Genomic DNA, 21,757 nt, shown 5'->3' with positions numbered 1-21,757 from the left:
GTGGCTTGCCAGGCTTTGCCGTGAGGACGGGACACTCTCAGTAGCTTGTCGTGCTCTCTGAGAGGGATGGAGGAACCGAATCTGGCTCGGCCTCGTGCAAGGAAAACGCCTTACCCCTGTGCTATCCCTCCAGTTCAACAGTCTCAAAGTATAGGGAGGAATAGCCGAGTTCTGGGGAGCCACATGGTGCCCAAACCCAGCCTCCAGGCATGAAAAGTGTTCCTTCTTTCCAGTACTCTGAGCCATCTTCTGGCTTCTAGAAAAAGATTTTAATGAGGGCAAGATCTTTTTTTGTTGGGGCATGGTGGGGTGGGGGGGAGGTGCGCACAGTCAGTGGTACTCAGGGAAGGGGCTACTCTGAGCTCAGTGCTGGGGTCTTTCCTTGCAGTGTTCTAGGAGTGAGCTGTGCTGGGGGTTGAACGTGGGCCTCTTGTGTGCAAAGTGTGTATACAGCCCACTGGGCTATTTCTATGACCTTCTGAATTTTTTCTTTATTTGAAGTGAGAGAACACACCCTTTGGTGCTTAAGGGACTATTCCTGATTCTGTGTTCAGGATTCCAGTCTGTGATAAGAGAACCTGGTGCCAGTGATTTGAACCTGGAGTTGGCTGCATGCAAGGTAAACCTTTAACCCATGCACTCTCTCCACCCTCTCCCCCAATTCTTTTTTTCTTGCATGGGTTGCACACCTGGCCAAAAAAAAAAAAAGATGAGACTATCCTGGAGGATGTTAGTCAGTGGAATATGAAATAGCATAGCATAAAGAATAGTGAAAACATAATTATTTAATGTTAGTTTTCAAATTCATTTCTCCATTTAAAAAAGGGGGGGATTTGTTGCATTACCTCTAGGGAGAACAGAACATTGTAACAAATCAGCTAGTTAAAGACGTGTTTGATTTTGATCATTACTATAAGATCATTAGTAGTAGTAACAGTATTGAATACTGTTATAAATGGATTATCTAGTCATTGGTGTGCTTTTGCAGTGCCCTAATATTCCAACTCATCCTACAAAATGCCGAACAAGAATGTTTCTAACATTCAAAAAAACTAGATGGCGAGAGCAGTATGACTTAAGCTGGAAAGAGCTGAAGCTCCAGACGCTGTGGAATCCCATCCGCGGAGCCATTCAGTGAACAATACATCTGTACAACTTTCTCCACTGTTCCTTCACCTCGCCGTGAGCAATGAGGATGACTCTAGAAAGGGCTGTAAATTAAAAACAACCCGCGCAAGCCGAAACAAGCCCATAGTTCAGGCAACTTCGGCCATATCGGTTCCTTCTGGGACACAGCAACCGGCAGAGCCAGCACTCAGACAGAGCCGGTAGGCGCTGGCTGCCTTGCTTCGACTTCCGAGTGATGCCGCTCGCTGGTTCCCGTGGGGAGCGGAGCCCCGAACTCCCCGCCCAGAATTCCGAGCGCGACCCGGAAGGAGAAACTACCTGCTCTTTTCACTCCCCCCCCCGCCCCGCCCCGCCCCGCCCCGCCCCGCCCGCTCAGCACAGGGCCGCGCGTGCGCAGTTGCGCGCGCTGGCGCCTTCCGGTACGCGGGGCGCGGAGAGGCGGCCCGGAAGCGGGGCACGCAAGCACGCAGCACGCAAGCGCGGCCGTCCGCCGCACGCCCGCCCCGGCTCCGGCTTTCACCAGCAGCGCTGCCCACCCGGCCGAGATGCTGCGGGCCTGTCAACTGTCGGGCGTTACCGCCGCGGCGCAGGTGAGCCCGCCGCAGCGCCGAGAGAGCGAGTGAACGAGCGAGGACGCTGAGCGTGGGGCGCCCAACGGCGAGCGGGGGCGGGGGCGGGGGCTCCGGCCGCGCTCGGGCCCGGGCCCCAGGAGCGGTGCCGGACCGGGCGCGCCGCAGGGTTGCGTGCGTCGCTGCCCTCGGTAGTGGGATGGGTTGCAAGGACTTGAGGGTGATCGCTGGCACCGGTGGGGTGTGGAGAGTCGGGAGGCGGGCGCTGGGCCGGGGCCGCGGCTCTGAGGGACGAGTGGTCGAATCAGCTCGTCCCTCCGCGGGCCGGGACCAATCGTGACCGCTGGCGCCCGCGTCGCCGGTTGGGCGCGTGATGGGTTTCGCGCAGCAGTAGTTGAAGGTCGTGGGGGCAGAACTACCATTCCCGGCAGGACTTGCATGGCCCCGGCTTGTTGCATCTCTAATGAGGAGGTGCTTGGACTGCTCACTCGCCTTTTAGGGGTCAGGGTGGCAATTATGCCGGAGGGGACTCCCTCCTGATAGGTGAGAGCCCAGCTGAGCTACTGCCACGCCAAACAGAAGATGGAAGATTGTAGTTTGTGGAGTTTAAAAACTTAAGTACTTGGGGAAGGACACAGTCGTGACCTTGTGGTCACTGCGAAGACAGGCCTGGGCCACCTGTGCCTCCAGGTGCTGGGAAGACTTTGGTGGACGTTCATGGAGCATAAGAGACTCGGCTGCTGTTAATTTTGCATGGTTGGAGTAGTTTCCTAAAAGTAAATCTATTTACATTGCTCATAATTTGAAGAAATAGGATGTTTTGGTATATAAGATTACATTGCAGAACAAATACTGTGACTCAAGTAGTAATTAAACCACACTAACGTGAGTTGGAATGAGAAACCTAACGGTCTTATGGTAAAGATTGTCCCATTTTAAGCCTGGATAAAAGAAGCAGCTTCCTAAAGTTATTTTTGTTTGTTTTTGAACCACACCCAGTGGTGTTCAGGGCTTACTCTTGGCTTTGTGCTCAGGGATGACTCCCCGTGAGGCTCAGGACAGTATGTGGTGCTCCGGATGGAACCCCCTTCTTTACCTGCATGCAAGGCGAGGAAGCACCTTAACCTCTGCCCCCAATGCTCTTTCTTAGAAGAGTGGGGTTTGTGTTTTTTGTTACTTCATGAAAAATCCACATTTAGCAACAACCCATATGGATACTGCAGTTTCAGGGCATAGAGTGTGTGTGTTCTGTCTCACTGGACTGTATCAAGGTATTGAGTGAGAGTTGTGGTTCTCATCTGGAGCAGGGGTTCCTCTTGCAGACTCACAGTTTGTTGGCAGAATTCAGCATCTTATAGACAGCACTGAAGCTTGGTGTTTTATTTTTGTGTGTGGGGTTTTTTTTTTTTTTTTTTTGGCTCTTGCCTAACCTCTTAGAGACTGCCATGAAGAGTTTGGTGGGAGTTAATAACTTTCTTGAAGGTTACCAGCAATTTAAAATTATTTTTTTTCTGGGGCTGCAGAAGTAGTACAGGGCTTAAGGCCCTTGCCTTGCATTCCAATGACTGAAATTTAAATTCCCAGCACTGTAAATGGTCCCTTGAGCCCCTTCCAGCGGCCCCACTCTGTACCTACACTGAGTCAGAAGTATCTCACTGGATGAGGCCTAAATCCATCCCTTACCCCCAAGTGGAACAACCCGAAACCCCGAAGTCTTATTTCTGATAACAGACCCAGTGATTAAAGGGCTTATATGATTAGCCTCGGCCTACTTAGATAATTTTTTGGGGGGAGGGGCGGCTATGAGAGGGGGCTGGGCCACGTTCGGTGATGCTCAGAGTCTACTCCTAGCTCTGATGCTGGTGGTGTTCGGGGATATCACGAGGTGCTGGCACCTGAACCTGGGCCACCCAGATCAACGCTTAGCCCACAGAACAGTCCATACCGATCATCGCTCTTGAATAATTCATAGTGAACAGATCAGCAACTTGAATTCATCTGCAAACACCTAAGTTTTGCCATCTCACCTAATCCTGGGTTTAATAGCAGTGGGTGGAGAGAATAGGGTCCATCAGAATCCCACCTTGCTTAGTAAAAGGATGGGGCCAAAAGGATGGAGGAAGCCGAGCTGCCTTTCCAAGCTGAACTGTTTCTTTATTGGCCTGTGTGCCCTTGGCCTATTTTGTGTTTGCTGCCTTCTCCTTTCTTTGCTTTCTCAGACTCTCCCAGCCATATTTGGATCTCAGAAAATTAGAGGAAAATTTAAAATATCAAATAGTTTTCAGCTCACAAGCAACCTTTAGATCCATGTTGTAAAATTTATTGATTTATATCTCAATTATTCTATAGCGGCTCAATTTATAGGTTTATGAAACTGTATTGTGGCTTTTTTCGTAGTTTTGTCTTTTCTCAAATAAGTACCTTATCCTTCATTCTTCTTTATTCTTTTATTAAATGTGCATCTTCCTTGTACAATAAATATACTTAAATACCCTCTTCCTTCTGGAGGAGTTTTAGATTTCTAACAAAACTGAGGAGGTGGAGGAGCAGAGAGATAGTACAGCGGATTAAGACTTTGCCTTGCTGACAACCTCGGTTTGATTCCTGGCATTGCATACAGTCCTCCAATCATAGCCGGAGGTAATTCCTGAATGCAGAACAGGTGGAAGCCCTGAGCACTGTGAGAATGGCCCCAAGACACAATCCCCTCCTACCCCCAGCGAGCGGGCCCAGTAACATCTCCATCGTGAGACTCGTTACTGTGTTTGGCATATTGAATACGTCACGGGTAGCTTGCCAGGCTTTGCCGTGTGGGCGAGATACTCTCGGTAGCTTGCTGGGCTCTCCGAGAGGGGCGGAAGAAATGAACCCGACTTGGCCAGGACGGCTTTGCACAAGGCAAAACGCCCTACCGCTGTGCTGTTGTTCCAGCCTCCTACCCCAGAATTTTATTTTTTTTGAGAGGAAGGCATGGATTTGTCAGTATTTAGTTCTGACAAATGACCCCTCTAGTAGATGCTCCATAAATATTGGTGGCATTTTTTTTTATCTGTTTTGATTTGGTTTTTAATGCCACACTTGGTGTTGCGTGCATGGGGCCTTACTCCAGCACTGTGCTCAGTCACTCATGGAGGTGCTAGAAGCGCCTTGTGGGGCCAGAAATTGAACCCCAGTCTCTGGCATGCAAGGTATGCTTCACAAGTACTACCTCTCTGGGGACACTTTGAAAGAGTAAATGTGAATTTATCTTAATTTTTCTAAGTGAGTGGGATCTCCCTTTAAACCTCTCCACTACAGGAGGTTTTCAAATTTATGATAGTATGTTAGGTTCTCCAGGAAACCAAGGGTATGTCTACAGATAGAATGGTTAATTATAAGTAACTAACTCATGCACTTGTAGAGGAGCAAGTTCAAAGTCTGGTGGGCTCACTCTGCAGAGACCCTGGAGAGCAGAGCCTGCTAGAACCCAGGGAGGCCAGTCTGTGCAATTGGGAATTCCTCTTTCTTGAGTAGGTGTCTCTTATGTAGCTGATTGGATGAGTCCCACCCACATGGTAAGAGGCAATTTGTTTTTCTCAGACACTAATCAGTTTCCTTTCTTTTTTTTTTTTTTCCTTTTTTGGGTCACACCCTGCATTGCACAGGGGTTGCTCTTGGCTCATGCACTTAGGAATTAAGTCCTAGCGGTGTTCAGGGGACCATATGAGATGGTGGGAATCGAACCTGGGTCAGCCACTTGCAAGGCAAACACCCTGTCTTTTGTGCTATCACTTGAGCCCAATCAGTTTTATTTTTAATCTCTTCCAAAAACATCCTCTAAGTTGACACATCCAATTAACATCACAGGTGGCTCTATTTAATTTATTTTTTGGTTTCGGGCCATACCTGATGTCTCAGGGGTTACTCCTGGTTCTGCACTCAGGAATCATTTTTGGTGGGCTCTGAGACCATATGGAATTTTGGGGATCGAATCCGGGTAGACCGCATCCACCCTGAATGCTGTACTGTCACTCTGATTCCTACTTTATATTTTTAATAGGGGTCCTGTAGTATGTGAAATTTAACTAGGAGCCTTGAACATTCTGGGCAGTTTTGTCACCTGAGCTATTTGCCTGACCCCTGCTTTAAACTGGACTTACCCTTAAATTTCATGATTATGGATATTTAATCAGAAATCAGTCTTTTCATGTTCTTTCTTTTCCAGAAACGTGCTTGTGCTTTGGAACTCTGCTTCTCTTAGTACCAGTAATATATCACTAGACACACTCTCGTTTGCTGACTGGGGCAGTAGTTTCTTAAATATAATCTCAAAGTAAAAAGATAAATTTGACTCCATTCAAAAATGTTCTTATTTTGATTATGGGGGGCGGGGGTTGAGTCTACATCAGATATACTCAGGGCTTACTCCTGGCTCTGTGCTCAGGAATCACTCCTGATATGAGACAACATATAGGATGCCAGAGATCAAACTTGGGTTTGCTGCATCACACTTTACCTACAGTACTATCTGTCAGGCCTACCAAAATTGTTGGCATGCTTCAAAGAACACTCAGGAAAGTGAAAAGAAAAAAAACCTAAATAGAAAAAGTAGGTATGGGGTTTTAGTAGATATTTATCCACACACTTGGATGAGCCTCACGCATAAAAGAACTGACAGAGGAACCCAGGTGTGTGGGACCCGGGGCTGAGATCTCCAAGCCTGCACAGTTTGGGACTGGACCTGCCAGTAACTAGACAGTTACACCCACCAACTGCCGTGTAACTCCAACAACGGCCAGGATCCAAAGATTATCACACTCAGCTCCCGGAAGCATGCGGCCGCGCGACATCTTGACATCTCATTCCTAATTTGGTCAAACTGGCAGGCTACCAAATGTAACATGCCCACACGGCAGAGTCTGGCAAACTCCCCGTGGTATACCCAATATGCCAAGTACCAGTAACAGTGATGGGTCTCATTCTCCTAACCCTGAAAAAGCCTTGAATATGGCACTTTAAAAAAAAAAAAATCTCAGGGCTAGGACGAAGAAGACGTTACTGGCACCTGCTCGAGGCAATCGACGAACAACAGGGTGGTCGTGATCGTGATGTATAAATGGCTAACAAGCTGATGATCACCAGCCTTTTATATTAGGGAAATGCAAGCCAAAATTGCAGTGGGATGGTTTGAGAGTTCAGATGACAAGTATGTGAAGTTCAGCCTCCTGATGCTGCATAATCTCCCTACCACTGCACAATCCCCTAAGCACTGTTGTAGTTAACCCAGAACACTGTTGGGTGTGATCCCAAGACCCTACAAATTAAAACACAAACTTTTCTATTGTTTTTGGGCTACACTCAGTGGTGGTGCTGAGGGATTACTCCTTGCAGTGCTTAGGGAACCATAAGCATTGTGAGGTATTGAATGAGTGTTGTCTACATGCAAGGCCCCTATACTATATCTCCAGCCCAGACGTAAGTTTTCAAAAATGACAATGAGGAGTTGTAGTGCATACTTTACTTGTGGGCACCCCAGATTCGATTCACCACTGAGCAACAAAGGGAGCAACCTCCATCTCTGTCTGGTATGAAACCCCTTCCAAAAAATACAGTGAGGAGGCTAGAGCGATAGTACAGTGGGTAGGGCATTTGCCTTGCACACGGCTGATCCGGGTTCGATTTCCAGCATCCCATATGGTCCCCCAAGCACCGCAAGGAGTAATTCCTGAGTGCAAAGCCAGAAGTAATCCCTGTGAATTGCTGGATGTGACCCAAAAGAAAAGGAAAAAGGCAGTGAAATAGCCACTCTTCGCACACTCGTGCTACTGTAATGAAAGCAGACTATTGTGGTGAGGATATAGAGAAATTAGAATCCTCGTACCTTTTGATGGGATTATAAAATGGTTCAAACTTAAACATATAATAACTTTATGGCCCTGCACTTCCATAAGAATTGAGACTACTATGCGTTGATCCAGGCCATCAGGTCTGTCCGGAGGGGAAAGGGTGTTGCCCCAGTCGCCTTCTCCTCTCTGGAAAGAAAGATGGCGGCCGCATGGGAGCCTTGTGGACAGCAGGTATGAGCCGGGGGACTGGGGGCGACTAAAACCTCATGGGAAGGGGGGCGTTTCGGTCCGCCCTTCACGCCCTACCGAGGCCACCAGTTGCCCCCCAATAGCGGCTCTCCAGCACGGCCACGACTCCAGAGCACAGAAACCAATTTCTTAACTATCTGACTTTCAGTAGAAATACTTCCAGGGTCAATAAGTAAAATAGCAGAAATCCAAAACCAACATATAATTCTTGAACCCAGCTGTAGAAAGCAAATCACTTCACAATGCTTTGTCAGCATGTCTGATTCCCGGGGGGGGGGGGGGGGGTAAACTCTAAATAATAGTGGTGAATCTTTTATTGAAACAATGAATCTAATCAAAGCAGATAGAGTGTTAACTAGAATTCATCTGCCCCACAGGGACTGGGAGGGGTGGGGGGTGGGGTTTTATTGGGGTTCTTCGTGGTAAAAAATAAGTTTTGGTAAAGGGAAATGTGCTTGATATTTGCATGACTGAGACCTAAACCTGAAAGCTTTGTAACCTTTCCCATGGTGATTCAATAAATAAATAAATAAATAAATTAAAAAAAAAAAGAATTGAGACTGGATATTCAAATAAAAACTTACAGATAGCACTGTCACTGTCCTCCCCTTGTTCATTGATTTGCTCGACCAGGCCCAGTAATGTCTCCATTGTGAGACTTGTTACTGTATTTGGCATATTAAATATGTCACGGGTAGCTTGCCAGGCTTTTACGTGTGGGCAAGTTACTCTCGGTAGCTTGCTGGGCTCTCCAAGAGAGGCAGAGGAATCCAACCCTGGTCGGCCAAGTCAGACTCGTTCAAGGCAAACACCATGCTGCTGTGCTATAGCTCCAGCTCTATTCAACATAAACCAAAAGATGTGTGTATTCCAAATGTCCAATATTTGTTGAAAAAAAATTTGGTACAGGATTCTCTACTGTGAAAGTAGAGTAATAAATAGATGAAGAAGCAATTAATTTATACAGGGACAGTTTGTCAGTGTTCCTAGACTCAAAATAAGTCTGAGAGTTGAGGGGATTTTTCAAAGGGGTAAAGAATGTTCCTTACTAGGTTGAGGCCCTGAGTTCCATCCCAGTACTTCATGGTTCTCTGAGCACCGTTAAGTGTGGTTTTGTGGCACTTGAGCACTGCCAGGATGGCCCTTGGGATCCCCTGCATTACTGGCTTGAGCAGCATGTCACCTGACTGAGCACTGAGCCACCAGTGCCATACCACCAGCCCCAGTGTCACTGAGAGTGGTCCCAGAACACTTCTGGGGATGCTGCTAACTCAGATCCTCTGCACAGAAAACTCATTGTCTAACTAACATCATAAATACAGGGGTGATCAGAAAACACACACCCTGTGTAAAGTTGCCAAGAGGAGCTGGCAGTGTTTCCTTCCTAACTGGTACGGATTCTTTATGCATGCTGCTTCTATCAGCACTGCTATAAAACAGATGCTGTTTGCTTGGTTTTTGGATCACACGGGACAGTGCTCTGGAACCCAAGCATGCAAAGCATGAGCTCAGTCCACCAAATACTGACTTCTTGTAGTGAAAACAAAAATCTTCAGACATCTTTGGGGGCCGGAGTGATCATATAGTGAGCTATGCTTGTCATACGTATGGCCCCCTGAGCATTGCTGGGTGTGGGCCCCCCTTAAAACAAGGGATGTTATAGAATAAAGTCTCATAATTCAAGCTTTTGAAAAGCTGGGGGTGATAGGGGTTTGAAGGGATACCTATATATGCATACAGTGTAGCATTACATTCTGCTGTAATAAATTCTTGCTATCTAAATGATACATGTTACAACATGGGTGAACCTGGAAACAGTATTTCAATTTTTTCAAGTGAAAAACTTCAGGCACAGAAGGTCACATGCTGTTCAATTTCATTTATATTAAATGCCCAGAATAGACAAATGTGTAACACTAAGGGATAAGGAGGGAAAACTAGGCAGCGACTGCTGGTTAACAGGAATTTCCTTAAGGGAATTGAACCTGGGCCTCCAGCATGCAGAGTAGGTGAGCTATGTCTCTCAAGGTATTGTTTTCTTCCAAGCTTCCTTTGCAGTTCTATCCAGATATATCTTTAAGAACTCAGGAATTTGGGAACTGGAGAGCTAGTAGAGCTGGTAAGATAACTTGCTATCCACGTGGCTGATCGTATACCATCCCTGGTGCAACATACGGTCACTTTAGTCCCACCAGGAGTGATCGCTAAGCACAGCCTATGTGACCTAAAACCCAAAAAGTATGGATTTCTTTCAGCTATTGGCCTCTTGAAAATGCAAATTGGCCCAGGGCAGGAGCTATAGTATTTAGGGAGGGCATTTGCATTGCAGGTGGCTAACCTGGTTTGATTCCCAGCATTCCAATAAATGGTCCCCCGAGCACCTACCAGGAGTAATTTCTGAGTGCAGAGCCAGGAGTAACCCATGAGCATTGCTGGGTGTGACTCCAAAAGGAAAAAAAAAGAAAATTCAGCTGTTCGATGTTTGGTCAGTGAAAACCATGTAGAGCTATAATTTGAATTGTATTTACATTTTTGCTTTTTCTGAGTTTTTTTGTGGGGGTGGGTGATGGTGGTGGTGTTTGAGCCACTCCTTGCAGTGCTGGTGGTTACTTCTGGCTCTGCTTGGGGGTACATCTGGGGTATGTAGGAGACGATGCTGTGCCAGCAATTGGACTCCAGCCTGATACCTGTACATTTTCAGTCTTGAGCGAACTCTCTTAGTCCTTCTGCAAATGCACAGGGTGAACAGTCGTTTTTTTCCCTGTGTGGTAAAATTCACTGAGAAAACCCACTACTTAAAGTTCACACTTTGGGCCTGGAAGCTTAGAAGGGCTGGGGCGCAAGCTGTGTATGCAAACTGGGTTTGATGCCCAGTTCCGCATGGTCCCTTGTAGAACTAGGGGTGCAGAGCGGGAATAATGTGAGTGCTGCGGGATGTGCTTGAAAAAAAGCAAATAGAACCTATGATTTCTTGTTTCCTTATTCAGTTCTGGATGTTACTGGATCTCAGCTGATAAGTTTTTAGCTAGCTCTCTTGGAAAGAAGACGGCAGCTGGGCTAGGGTCATGTCCGATCTTCCTCGAATGTGCCTGGTTTTTGATAGTGACTGCCAGGGACTGCTGACTGGGCCACCTCCAGCATGGTTTCTTGTGTCTGGCTGCCTTCCAACTTGGCAGCTGGGTTCCATGGCCAATCTAAGAGCCAGAGTCAGGTGGGAGTTGTATCACTTTCCTCAAGTCACGGAGACCTCTTTTACTACCCTTCATTAGTGAGTTAGTAACTGCAGCCTGCCCTTTGTTCAGGGAAGGCTGCATAGAACTGCCATAGGATTCTGGAAGAGTATGTGATTCAGGAAATACTGTCGACCCTCTGGCCAAGGAACTTACTCCCCACCCCCCATCTAAACTTATCCACAACCTGCCTCAGAGCCCTCCAAAATCTCATCCTGTCACAAAATTACGCTGAGACTAAAAAGTCAGGTATTTGCCATCTGGATCAGATTCAGGTAGGCAGATAGGGGTGGAATCTGTGGTCTGTCAATTACCTCCTTATCTTCCCTCCTAAAGACCTCTGAACTAAGAGGCGTGATCTGTTCCCTGTTTCCTGCATCTCAGCGACCTTTCCTTTCGTCAAGACTGGGAATGAGACACACAGCACTAACTGCTCCGTAAAAAATGTTAAATCTAGCCCAATACCCGGCTAGGTTTTTAATTGGGACTTAGTCTTATTGTTTGGATATGAGCTCTCATCGCTTTTGGTTCTACTTTCTGGCCTCTTGGTTTTATCTGGTTAATGTTCCTTTTCCAGAAAATGTACCTTCTTTGTAGCTGAGTTATTTTGTCAGATTGCTTTACAAGTTGTAAAATCCAGAAACCTTGTAATTTTTTAAAATTTCCCTTTAATCTTTGTTTCTTGAACCATATTTTGTCTCTTGGGGCACTGCTCCCAGCTAAGTGCTTGCTGATTACTCTTGGCAGTGCTCAAAGGACTGAGTGGTGGTCCAGGATTGAACTCTCTCTGATCTTTAAGTTCCCCTTTAAATCCAGGCTTGCATGGTTCTCATTGATAATTTCTTTTTTTTTTTTAACACTTTGTGGGTTTCCTGTGGGTCTTACTGGGATGCTTTTTATTAAAAAAACAGAGGGATGTGTGTTGGAACATTGTATGACTGAAACTCAATCATGAAAAGATTTGTAATGCTCTATCTCATGGTGATTCAATAAAACAAAAAAATTTTAAAAATACAAAAAAAAAACCTACCCTAAAACCAAAAACAGCCACAGGCCGAAATGGTGTATAATGGTTAGGTCACTTGCCGCCCCAGACCTGGCTTCAATTCCTAGCACCCAATTTGGTCCCCTGAGCATCACTAGGAGTGATCCTTGAGTGTAGAGCCAAGAGTAAGCCCTGGGCCCATATAGTATTCGGGATTGAATTGGGGTTGACTGCATGCAAGGCTTGTACCTTAATTCTTGTACTATCTCTAGCCCCTTTTTAAAAGTGCTAATTGCTAGGCCTGGGTGATAGATAGCTGAAAAGGGTAGAGTGCGTGTGGGAGGCACCAGGTTCTGTCATTAGCACCTAGTAGCACATGCCTTTCCCCAGCACTGCTGGGCGTAGCACTGCATGGCCACTGTAGGGGTGACACTGGGTGCGTCTCAGCCCATACTGCCTGGCTGAGTATCTTCTGGAGAGCTCTCTGGGTGACCCCAAGCACTGCTAGGGAGACCTCTTAGTTGATCATAGTCTGATGATCTTTTTCATATGAGCATTGAAGTGCAGGAAATATCACTGTTTCTAAAGGTCTGTAAATATGATTGGCTCGCTTATGAAAGTCAAATTTTTCTTCAATGAAATCATTTTTAGTAAAAGTATAACTTGTGATTTGCCATCCCTAAAAGCTTCCCAGATTTAAACATACTGACTGATGTTTTTTCCTTTCTCTTTAGAGTTGTCTCTGTGGGAAATTTGTCTTTCGTCCATTGCCGCCATGCCGTAGATACTCCACTTCAGGCAGTTCTGGGTATGTAGTTTCTCCTATAAATGCTTTTTGACTATGGACTTCAGTGTGCACATCTGTTTGTGTGTGTGTGCGTGTGCATTCGTGCATTGGATTTGGGATAGCTGCTTAAGACCTTGGTATATTTTGGGTTTGGACCGCACATGGTGGGGCTTTGGGGATTCTAGGGATCAAACCTGAGTCAGTCATGTGCAAGGCAAATACTCTACCCACTGTACTATTGCTCTGACCCTAAAACCTTATTATTGGAGCTTTGCTATAGTAATTTTGGAGCATTGTTTATTTGTAGGTGAAATTTATGCCCATTTTGCTTCTTTGGTAGTTGACATCCAAGGTAAGGTAGATGGATCCTTTCCATGTATTTCTGTATATTCTGAACTCAGCACATTGTAATTTTAAAAATATTCTATTTGATATTTATGTTCTCTTTTCTAGAGGGTTAATTTTTTCCTTATTTACAAAAATAAATGGATAGGAGCTTTCAAAGTTCATGATATTCCAATATCATGAGTTAAAAGGAAATCTCATTATTGTAAGCAGTTTGAATTTTAAATGTTAAAGGTTAGATATCTTCATTCTTCCTATCCTAGATACTACAGTATTAATGTGTATGTGTGTGTCTGTGTCTGTCTGTGTCTTGCTAAGGACCATACCCAGGGTTTCATTCATGCAAGGCAAGTTCTCTACTGCTAAACTACTTCCTTAACCCTAATAAATTTTTTTGGCTATTCATAAATTAATGTTTTTTTTTTTTATGACAGACATGTTTTAAATGAATCAAGGAAGGAAAAGTGATATGTAGCTCTGGGAGTAAGCTTGGCTACTAGAACTGGAATCAGTGGTAGAGAAGTAGAGGATATCGAGGCCTTTGAGACGTTTCTAATTTGGGGGCACACTTGGCAGTGCTGTGGGTTTCTCCTGGCTCTGTGCCCAGGAATTATTTGGTGCTGGAGATTGATACCTGGGCCTACTATATGCGGAGAGTATGTCCACCCCTTTGAGCTTTATTTTTGACCTGAGAATCCTTTCATTGGTCTAAGGAAGTAGTCTTAGGAAAGCTGAGCAATGTAAAACATGTTTCTTAATTCTCTTATTTAGGTTGACTGCTGGCAAAATCGCTGGAGCTGGGTTTTTGTTTGTTGGTGGAGGTATTGGTGGCACAATTCTATATGCCAAATGGGATTCCCACTTTCGGGAAAGCGTAGAAAAAACCATACCTTATTCAGATAAACTCTTCGAGATGACTCTGGGCGCCCCGCCTTACAATGTTCCAATGCCAAAGAAACAGGTAAGAGTTTTAACAATATTCTGTTTTATCCTGTGTAATACTTTGAAGAGCAGTTTTCATGTTGAAAATCTCATTTGTATAATTCAGTAGAATTTTCCAGATATATGTGAGCTTTGTGGAGTTGATCTTATCTCTGTGGAGTCCAGTAGTGATCTCATTTATACATGCCACATAAAAATAATTGTGTGGCACACAGGGTGGCTGGAAAAGGCCACCTAGGAAGAGATAGGTAGCTGTCTGTTGCTTAAGTGAGGTATGCAATATTCAGCTACTAAGCTCTGATTTTCAAGACTAAATGCATAAATGTCGGATGGTCAAGATACAGAAACCAACTGCTATAGTTAGTAGTGACTCCTTTTAGTTTTCTACTGTGGGGGTGGGGGCACACTCACTGCTCTGAGACAGGCAGTACAGGAGTACTTGCTGTACTATCTCTGGATGAAAGTCTGAAAAACTTTGGGAGTAAGACAAAGCACTCTAAAACATACATACTATCTAACGTGTTAAATGCTTTTCATTTTCAAGGTTCAGTCTGGTCCAATGAAGATTTCTAGTGTATCAGAGGTAATGAAAGAATCTAAACAGAAACAGAGAGAGACACCGGCTTTAACAGGTACCGTTATTTAGAATCGTTCTCTTGCAGTTACAGGTATCAGAATTGGTTTTGATGTATTTGTACCCATGGTTGAGAGGGGACCCCTTCCTGTGAATATTCCCTTCTGGTCTCTAGCTCTTAGCCTGTTTTCCTGGCTCTCATGTGAGGAGGTGTCTGGAATAGAGTTATGCTATTTGACTGCTGAATGAGGATAGTGTGAGAATTGTCTGCAGCACATTTTTTCCTTTCATAGTTTTGTTTTTCTTCTGACTACCTACTGTTTCCTTCTTTTTAGATTATAAAATTTATTCTCATTCCCACCCCCTTTTTCTGCCTCTTCACCAATTCTTACACTCTTCTTACTGATGAGTTTTTGTTTTGTTTTTATTTTGGGGCCACACCTGGTGGTGCTCGAGGCTTACACTCCTGTGCTCTGTGCTTAGCGCACATATGTGTGCTGGATTGAACCCAAGTGGACTGCTTGCAAGGCAGGTGCTTTACCTGCTGAAATATTGCTCCAGTTTGTTTTGGTTTTGACTTTGTGACTCAGGGCATTCTTGGCAGTGCTCAGGGGACAATGCATTACTGGAGGATCAGACCTGGGCTTCTGCATGGAAACATGCACTCCAGCCCTTGAAACTTCTTGGGCCTGGAGCAATAAATAGCACAGCGGGTAGGTTGTTTACCTTGCACACGGCCGACCCGGGTTCGATTCCCAGCATCCCATATGGTCCCCCGAGCATTGCCAGGAGTGATTCCTAAGTGCAAAGCCAGGAGTAACCCCTGAGCATCGCTGGGTGTGACCTAAAAAGCCATAGTTTCTTTTTTTTTTTTTTTTTGGCTTTTCAGGTCACATCATCTTCCCATTTTTTTAAAATAGAAATATGATCCTCGTCTACATATATATTTTGCCTTTATGATTTACTAATAATCCCATCCTAATTTACCGTTCTTACCAAACTAACCTTGCTTTTCATTAATCAGTCCTGACCTTGATTAAATCACTAATTTGTGCTCAGGGCTTATTCTTATGTCTGTACTCAGGAATCACTCCTGGCTGAATTTAAGGGAGCTTATGGGGTGTCAGGGATTGAACTTGGGTGAGCCACGTGCCTGCTGTACTGTCTCAGCAGTCCTTAAATCAATAATTTTTAATTCAAATACTCGCAGAGTACCTATGATGTGCCAACCATTCTTTTAGGTACTGTGGTTATAACAGGAAACAAAATATTTTTTAAAAAGAAAAAGCCTGCAAATATTCCGTAATGGGAGATCACATGTTTTAATATACAGGTGAAGTACATAGAATGCCAGTGATAAATGTGGGAGGAAATACTGCAATTTTAATTGGAGTAGATTAGAAATCTCATCTTGAAGTTGTCATTTGAACAGACTAGAAAAGGGTGAGGGATTAAGGTATGCAAAAAGCTAGTGGGGAGAAACATTCTAGGTAGAAGGATTAACTGGTGCTAAGGCTTGCCACGGACTAGCACAGAGCAAACTGAAATTGATGCGAAGGGAGTTAGAGCAAATTAGGTCAGAGATGGAATAGAAAAAGCCTATGTGGCCATTGTTGGAGGTCATTAAAATAAATTTGATTGATGTTCTGAGTAGAAAGGGAAAGTATTGGGAGGATTCTGCAGCAGGTAATGACACCTGACAGTAAGATTATGGAGACTAGATAAAGAGACCAGGATTGAACAACATTCCATTTAATGGGCTTTGTGATAATCAAGATTTTTTTTTTTTCTTAAAATGGACCTTTAATTTATCTTAAAGCTTTTCTTCATTTTGTTGATTTACCCACTTCTATTCCACCTCTAGAATAATTGATTTATCTCTTCCATCTATGCTACTAAAACTTACCAGCTCTTGATCCTTCCAGATTTCATCTTCAGAATTAATTTTGTAAAAAATCTGAATTCCATTCTTCCCTAACTCACCATTGTGAACTTCTTTGTGATTCAAACTGTTTCTTGCTCATATCTTGCCTCTCTTCGAGGCTATTCTTTCTGGTTATTTTATATACCTTCTTTAAACCTTTCTTTCTTTTGCTTTTATATTTCCATGTTACTGTAAATCTTTTGTCTACTTCTCATTGTTGCTATTTAGTAACTTTGGCAGTAGTACTTTTCCTGGGAACCTTTTCTGAAAAAAGTGATGGTTAAAATGCAGGTGAGCATTGACGGGACTTCTTTCTCCTGTGCGTTCTCAGACATTGTCCGTCATCTGTGGTTATGTGTGTGCAGTTCCTTTGTCTACTTGTGTGTTTGAAGAGTGGCAGCAAATGCATTTTTTGTTTTTCTTTATTTTTCATGTGATACAGTGTTGAACTCAGGGTCTGCATGCAGAGCTGGTGCTGCAGCCCATTGAACTCTCTCCTGGCCCCATTAAGGAGTCTGAAGAAACTGTGTAGTCAATTTCTGTGTTTCTCTTAACCCAGGGAACTGTAAATACCATGAGTAACAAATATTTATAGCACCTACAGAGGCAGCTCAAATTATTTCTGCAGCAGGTGATACACTGTCGGTCCCAGCCCCTGCGGTTCAGCTTGAGGAATATAAAAAAACTGAAATTGGTGAAAGAAAACACAAGCCTGCGGTTTCAGGTAGTTTAATGATTTATATTGATGATTTTATGTTATATGTTCATCAGAAATACTCAATGCCTTGGCAATCCATAGACTTGATGTAAAATCCTGAGAAGAAACAAAGCAGGAGTGTTCCCCCATCCTGACTTTGTTACGGCGTAAATTTATAGTTATTGGTGCACATAACTGCATGAGCCCATGTGCTGCCTGTGCCCATGTGGCTGAGCACATGTGGTACCTGAACACGTGTCACCCGCATCTCCCCCTCTTGAGATGTGTACTTTCATGCTTTTCTGTCCATTGCTGGGGTGTGTGTAGGGGCTCTCTCCCCATTGGAGAAGACTGGGCTTTCTCTTGAGCTCGTTACTCTCCACTGTCCCATTTTCTCCTCCTCCTAACCTTCAAAACCTCCAAATAAAAACTGTAATTTTCTCAAAACAAACAAACAAAAAAGGCTATAGTTACCAAACAGGTATGGAGTGGAGTAAACACAGATAACTGGATCAATGGAAGAGAATTAAGAGCTCTGAAATAAACCCAAGCATATACCTTCAACTTCCTGTAGCAAGGAAGCCAAGAGTAGGGGAAGAAGATAGTCTTTTTAATAAATAGTGCTTAAATTTAAAAGAAAAAAAGAATTTGGACTCTTACCATGCCTCTCATAAAAATTAAGTCGGAATGGAAGAATGGATTAAAGAGTAAATTTAAGACCTAAAACCATGAAACTCTTATTAGGTATGATGTATGTACTGAACTAAGTCTGCATCTGTAGACCTGCTTGGGGAAATCTTCAAAGTCTTTAAATTTGATGAAATCTTTGAAAAGGGAGGTGGGTATATAAAACTGGTCCCTTTCTTTGTTCTTGAATCATTGATGGTGTGGAAAGTTTAGAATCCTTTACTAGAAGCATGCCCTCCCTGGCTCTATCTGGCCTATACAAATGAGAGGGTTCTTTTGTTTGTTTTCGGGCCACATTGGAGGTACTCAGGGCTTACTCCTGGCTTTCTGCTCAAGAGATTACTCCTGGTGGTGCTTGGGGGACTGAATGAATGTGCCAGGGATTAAACCAGGGTCAGCCTCATGCAAGGGAGGTGCTTACCTGCTGTGCTGTGCATATAGGTTTCTTCTTTTAGTAAAGAATGTCCCTATTTGATGTCTCTTAGTAAACTGTTTTTTTTTTCTTTTTGGAGGGGGGGCTGGGAATGCTGTTATCATTAAATAAATGGAAATGGAAAAAGTTTCTGAGCATTCTCAATAACCATTCTACTTTTCAATGGGGGTTGGAATAGGGAGGGACCTGGATACCTGTTTTTGAAATTCTATGTTGAACTTTGATTTCTTCTTATTTACTTTTGCCACAAGAAGTAGCATCCTCAACTTCTGTAGGGGAGCGACCACCTGAAGAAGTTGCAGCCCGCCTTGCACAACAGGAAAAGCAAGAACAAGTTAAGATTCAGTGTATGTAAACCAGACAGTTTTTTGGGTCATCTCTGTTCATTGCTCTCTTCAACCACCAGAATACAAGTTTCTCATACACGAACTAGTCTTAGTTCCCTTTGTTTCTTTAGTAGCATAGCTCTCCATTCACTGCCTTTATTTCATCATTTATGTTCTCTCCATCTAAAGGTGACATCTAAAGCTGCCCAGGTGACAAAGGCTATTCTTATTGTATATTGATAAGAATTCTAAGTCGTATCATCACTTTATTCATTTGTTTTTGTTATGGTAAATGTTGAAGATTCTCAGTGCTCTGTGTAGCAGGGACTTTGTTTTGGGAACTTTGTCTTAGAGGGTCATACATTTGTGTGAGTCACAGTGACTTATTCTGGTGCTTTATCCTGCCTCTGGACTCTTGTTCTAGTCACTCTTTATTTGACATTCATGGAGAATGGAACGCTCCATAATTTGCTGGTTTTCATGAAGCACATTCCTTTTAAAAGTCTCAACTTTGTGTTGTGTTTTATGGTTTAATAAAGTATATTAGGTGCTGAGCTGAAGCTCAGTAGTACAGCATTTGCCTTGTCTGTGTGAGGTCCTGGATTCCTGGCACTGCAACTAATAAAAGGATGTAGATTGCATTGATATCTAAAATTGTGATTTTCTGCCTTAAGGAAGGCACACGGAACATAATTTACTGTGCTGTAAGATGTTGATGTCTTTGGAAGTAGTTGGCATGTACTGTGGAGATGTACTGAGAGATGTTTGTTTTAAATTACTCACCAACAGTTTATAATTTTTATTTTGTTTCTCTTTTTTTTTTTTTTTTGTCTTTCTGCCTTTGAGTTATTCCTATTTACTGTATGTGATGTACTTGCTTGCCTCCTTATGCTGAGGAGGCAAGTTTGTTCAAATTGTAGAGTAGAAGGAGCAAAATGAGTGAGTTAACTCTGTAGTTTTGTTACTTGGATTTTGTTTTTGTGCTTTGTATTCTGAATTCTTTACATAGATTTGAGAATATTGAGTTAGTGGCTTCTGAATAGTAATTTGTGTGTGTGTGTGTGTGTGTGTGTTTATCTATGTATATACCCTTTTCCCACTTGATTTTTTTTCCTCTTGAATTCTCTGTTGCAAATCCAAGGTCACTTTTTTCCCTCATTTTTTTTCTTTTCACCTTTTCTCTCTTAGATCATAATAGATATCTTAAGTTCTAATTTTTTTAAATGAAGGTGTCTGCTCTTTGAACATGCTTTGTTTCCTCTGTCCTGTTATTTTTCATTGGAGGCAAAGTGAAAAATTTCAGAATTTTTTTATCATTTTGTTTTTTTGGTTTTGTTTTCGATTTTGGGACACACCCAAATGGTACTTAGAGACTGCTCCAGGCTCTGTTTGGAAGTCGCTGCAGTGGTGCTCAGGGTACCGTGTAGTGCCAGGGATCCAGCCCTGCTTAGCTTTAATCCCCATACTATATCTCTAGCCCTACCTTCTGAACTTTTCTTTAAGGGATATGTGTTCCCTATAAAAGGGTGTGTATAATTTGTATATGAAATTAAACAAAAAAATGTCAACGAGCAGAACTCTAGAAAACTAAAAAATTTCCAAACTATCAGCTGATGACTGTTGAAAAATGAAAAAGCAGCCTAAGGAATGGGAGACAAATTTGCAAACCGTTTATCTACTGAGACTTTAAGATCCAAAATACTTGTGAGTTCGCACAGTTTGAGAGCAGAAACAACCAGCGGTGTGTGTATGTTGAGAGCAGAAACAACCAACGGTGTGTGTATGTAGGCGGTTGTGGGTGGGAGGATGAGGAATCAAAGCACAGGGAATAAGAGTTGAGAAGGATTGGAGCCAGTGGCCTGATCCAGGGGTGTTTGGGCTCCTCTGAAATTTATTGTTAATGACTCTAATGATGCATGTGTCCCACCACTGACGTGCTGTGCGTGTCATGGCAACCAGGTGACTCACTGACCCTCCCATGCCTCATTCTTTCGTGCCCTGCATCTTTAGTTGAACTCAACCCTACCGTCCTGTTTCCTCATTTTCTCCTTTTGTCTTTGTTGCAGAGAAACACTGTGGAGGTTCATTAGGTTTCTTTCATCTCAAGCTTGTGCTTTTGCCCAAAATCATCTTTTGGTTTTTGTCTTACCTGCTTAGTCTGTTTCACTGTTGTATGCCATCCAATAAAGTGAGAGGCCTTCAGATGATTATTTTTTCATTTTAGAGTCACAGCTAAAATTATTGAAATTATTGCTTGCTTTACTGATAAAGAAGATAGAGCATCTTAATAGGTACCTCTTTGAGCCTGCTATCTGCTTGAGTCCTCTTGTAGAAAAACATTGCCTGCTCGCAAGCTTTTTTTGTTGTGTGTTTTTGTCTTTTTCTTGTCTCTCTCATCATAGCTTAGTGATATAATTAGCGAAATAGTCCTTCCTGCCGAGATGAAAATAGGCATTTTTCCCCACTATGGATATGTCATTAAAATGAAAACACTGGTTGCTATGTTGACTTTATTACTTGTAATAGGTAAGAGGGGCTAAATGTCCCAAACTTTGTTCCTTCCATTTAAAATCTACTCTATAACCTCCATTAAAGTTTTTTTTTTCCCATAAAAAGACCCATACGTGTAGTTTTTTCTTTTGAAAAAAATCAGGTACACCTAAAAGTGGTATAATGAAGCCTTACAGGCCCATCATTCAGATTCAGTACATGCATCTTTCATTTTTAGCCATACACACTTTTTTGTTGTTTGGGACCACATGTTATAGTTCTGGAGCTGCTTCTGACTCTGCTCTCATGAGGCGCCTTTGGTGCATAGAGGGTCATGAGGTGCCAGGTTTCTCACATGCAGAACATGCACTCAGCCTAGAGCTATCAGATGACCCTACATACCTCTTTGGGGGTCACAGGCAACTGTCCTCAGGGCTTTGTGGTCAGGATTCTGCTCAGGAATTACTCCTTGTAGTACTCAAGGAACCAGTTGTAGTACCAGGGATTGAACCTGGGTTGGCTGCATGCAAGGCAATGTCTTCCATCCCCTTCACTATCTATCCGGC

General features: G+C 43.5%; 1 protein-coding gene across 14 annotated transcripts in view; it reads left to right on the top strand.

The window, feature by feature from the left end:
* Positions 1–1,561: 1,561 nt before the first annotated feature.
* The window catches only part of IMMT (inner membrane mitochondrial protein), a 36,924-nt gene continuing 16,728 nt past the window's right edge, over positions 1,562–21,757 (top strand). For 2 of the 14 annotated variants that reach the window (XM_056115603.1, XM_056115579.1), the window contains exons 1-6: positions 1,562–1,718; positions 12,721–12,794; positions 13,890–14,079; positions 14,605–14,692; positions 17,187–17,282; positions 18,630–18,722. In XM_056115603.1, coding sequence (XP_055971578.1) covers positions 1,674–1,718; positions 12,721–12,794; positions 13,890–14,079; positions 14,605–14,692; positions 17,187–17,282; positions 18,630–18,722 — 586 coding nt within the window. In that variant the 5' untranslated portion in view covers positions 1,562–1,673. Of the gene's footprint in view, positions 1,719–12,720; positions 12,795–13,889; positions 14,080–14,604; positions 14,693–17,153; positions 17,283–18,626; positions 18,723–21,757 lie in introns of all 14 variants that reach the window. The other 12 variants (XM_056115594.1, XM_056115571.1, XM_056115564.1 and 9 more) reach the window with 8 other exon arrangements.

The sequence above is a fragment of the Sorex fumeus genome, unplaced genomic scaffold (genome assembly GCF_029834395.1).
Source record: "Sorex fumeus unplaced genomic scaffold, SorFum_2.1 ptg000003l, whole genome shotgun sequence".
NCBI classification, from domain to species: Eukaryota; Metazoa; Chordata; class Mammalia; order Eulipotyphla; family Soricidae; genus Sorex; species Sorex fumeus.
This window is presented reverse-complemented; position numbering and strand designations above follow the sequence as displayed.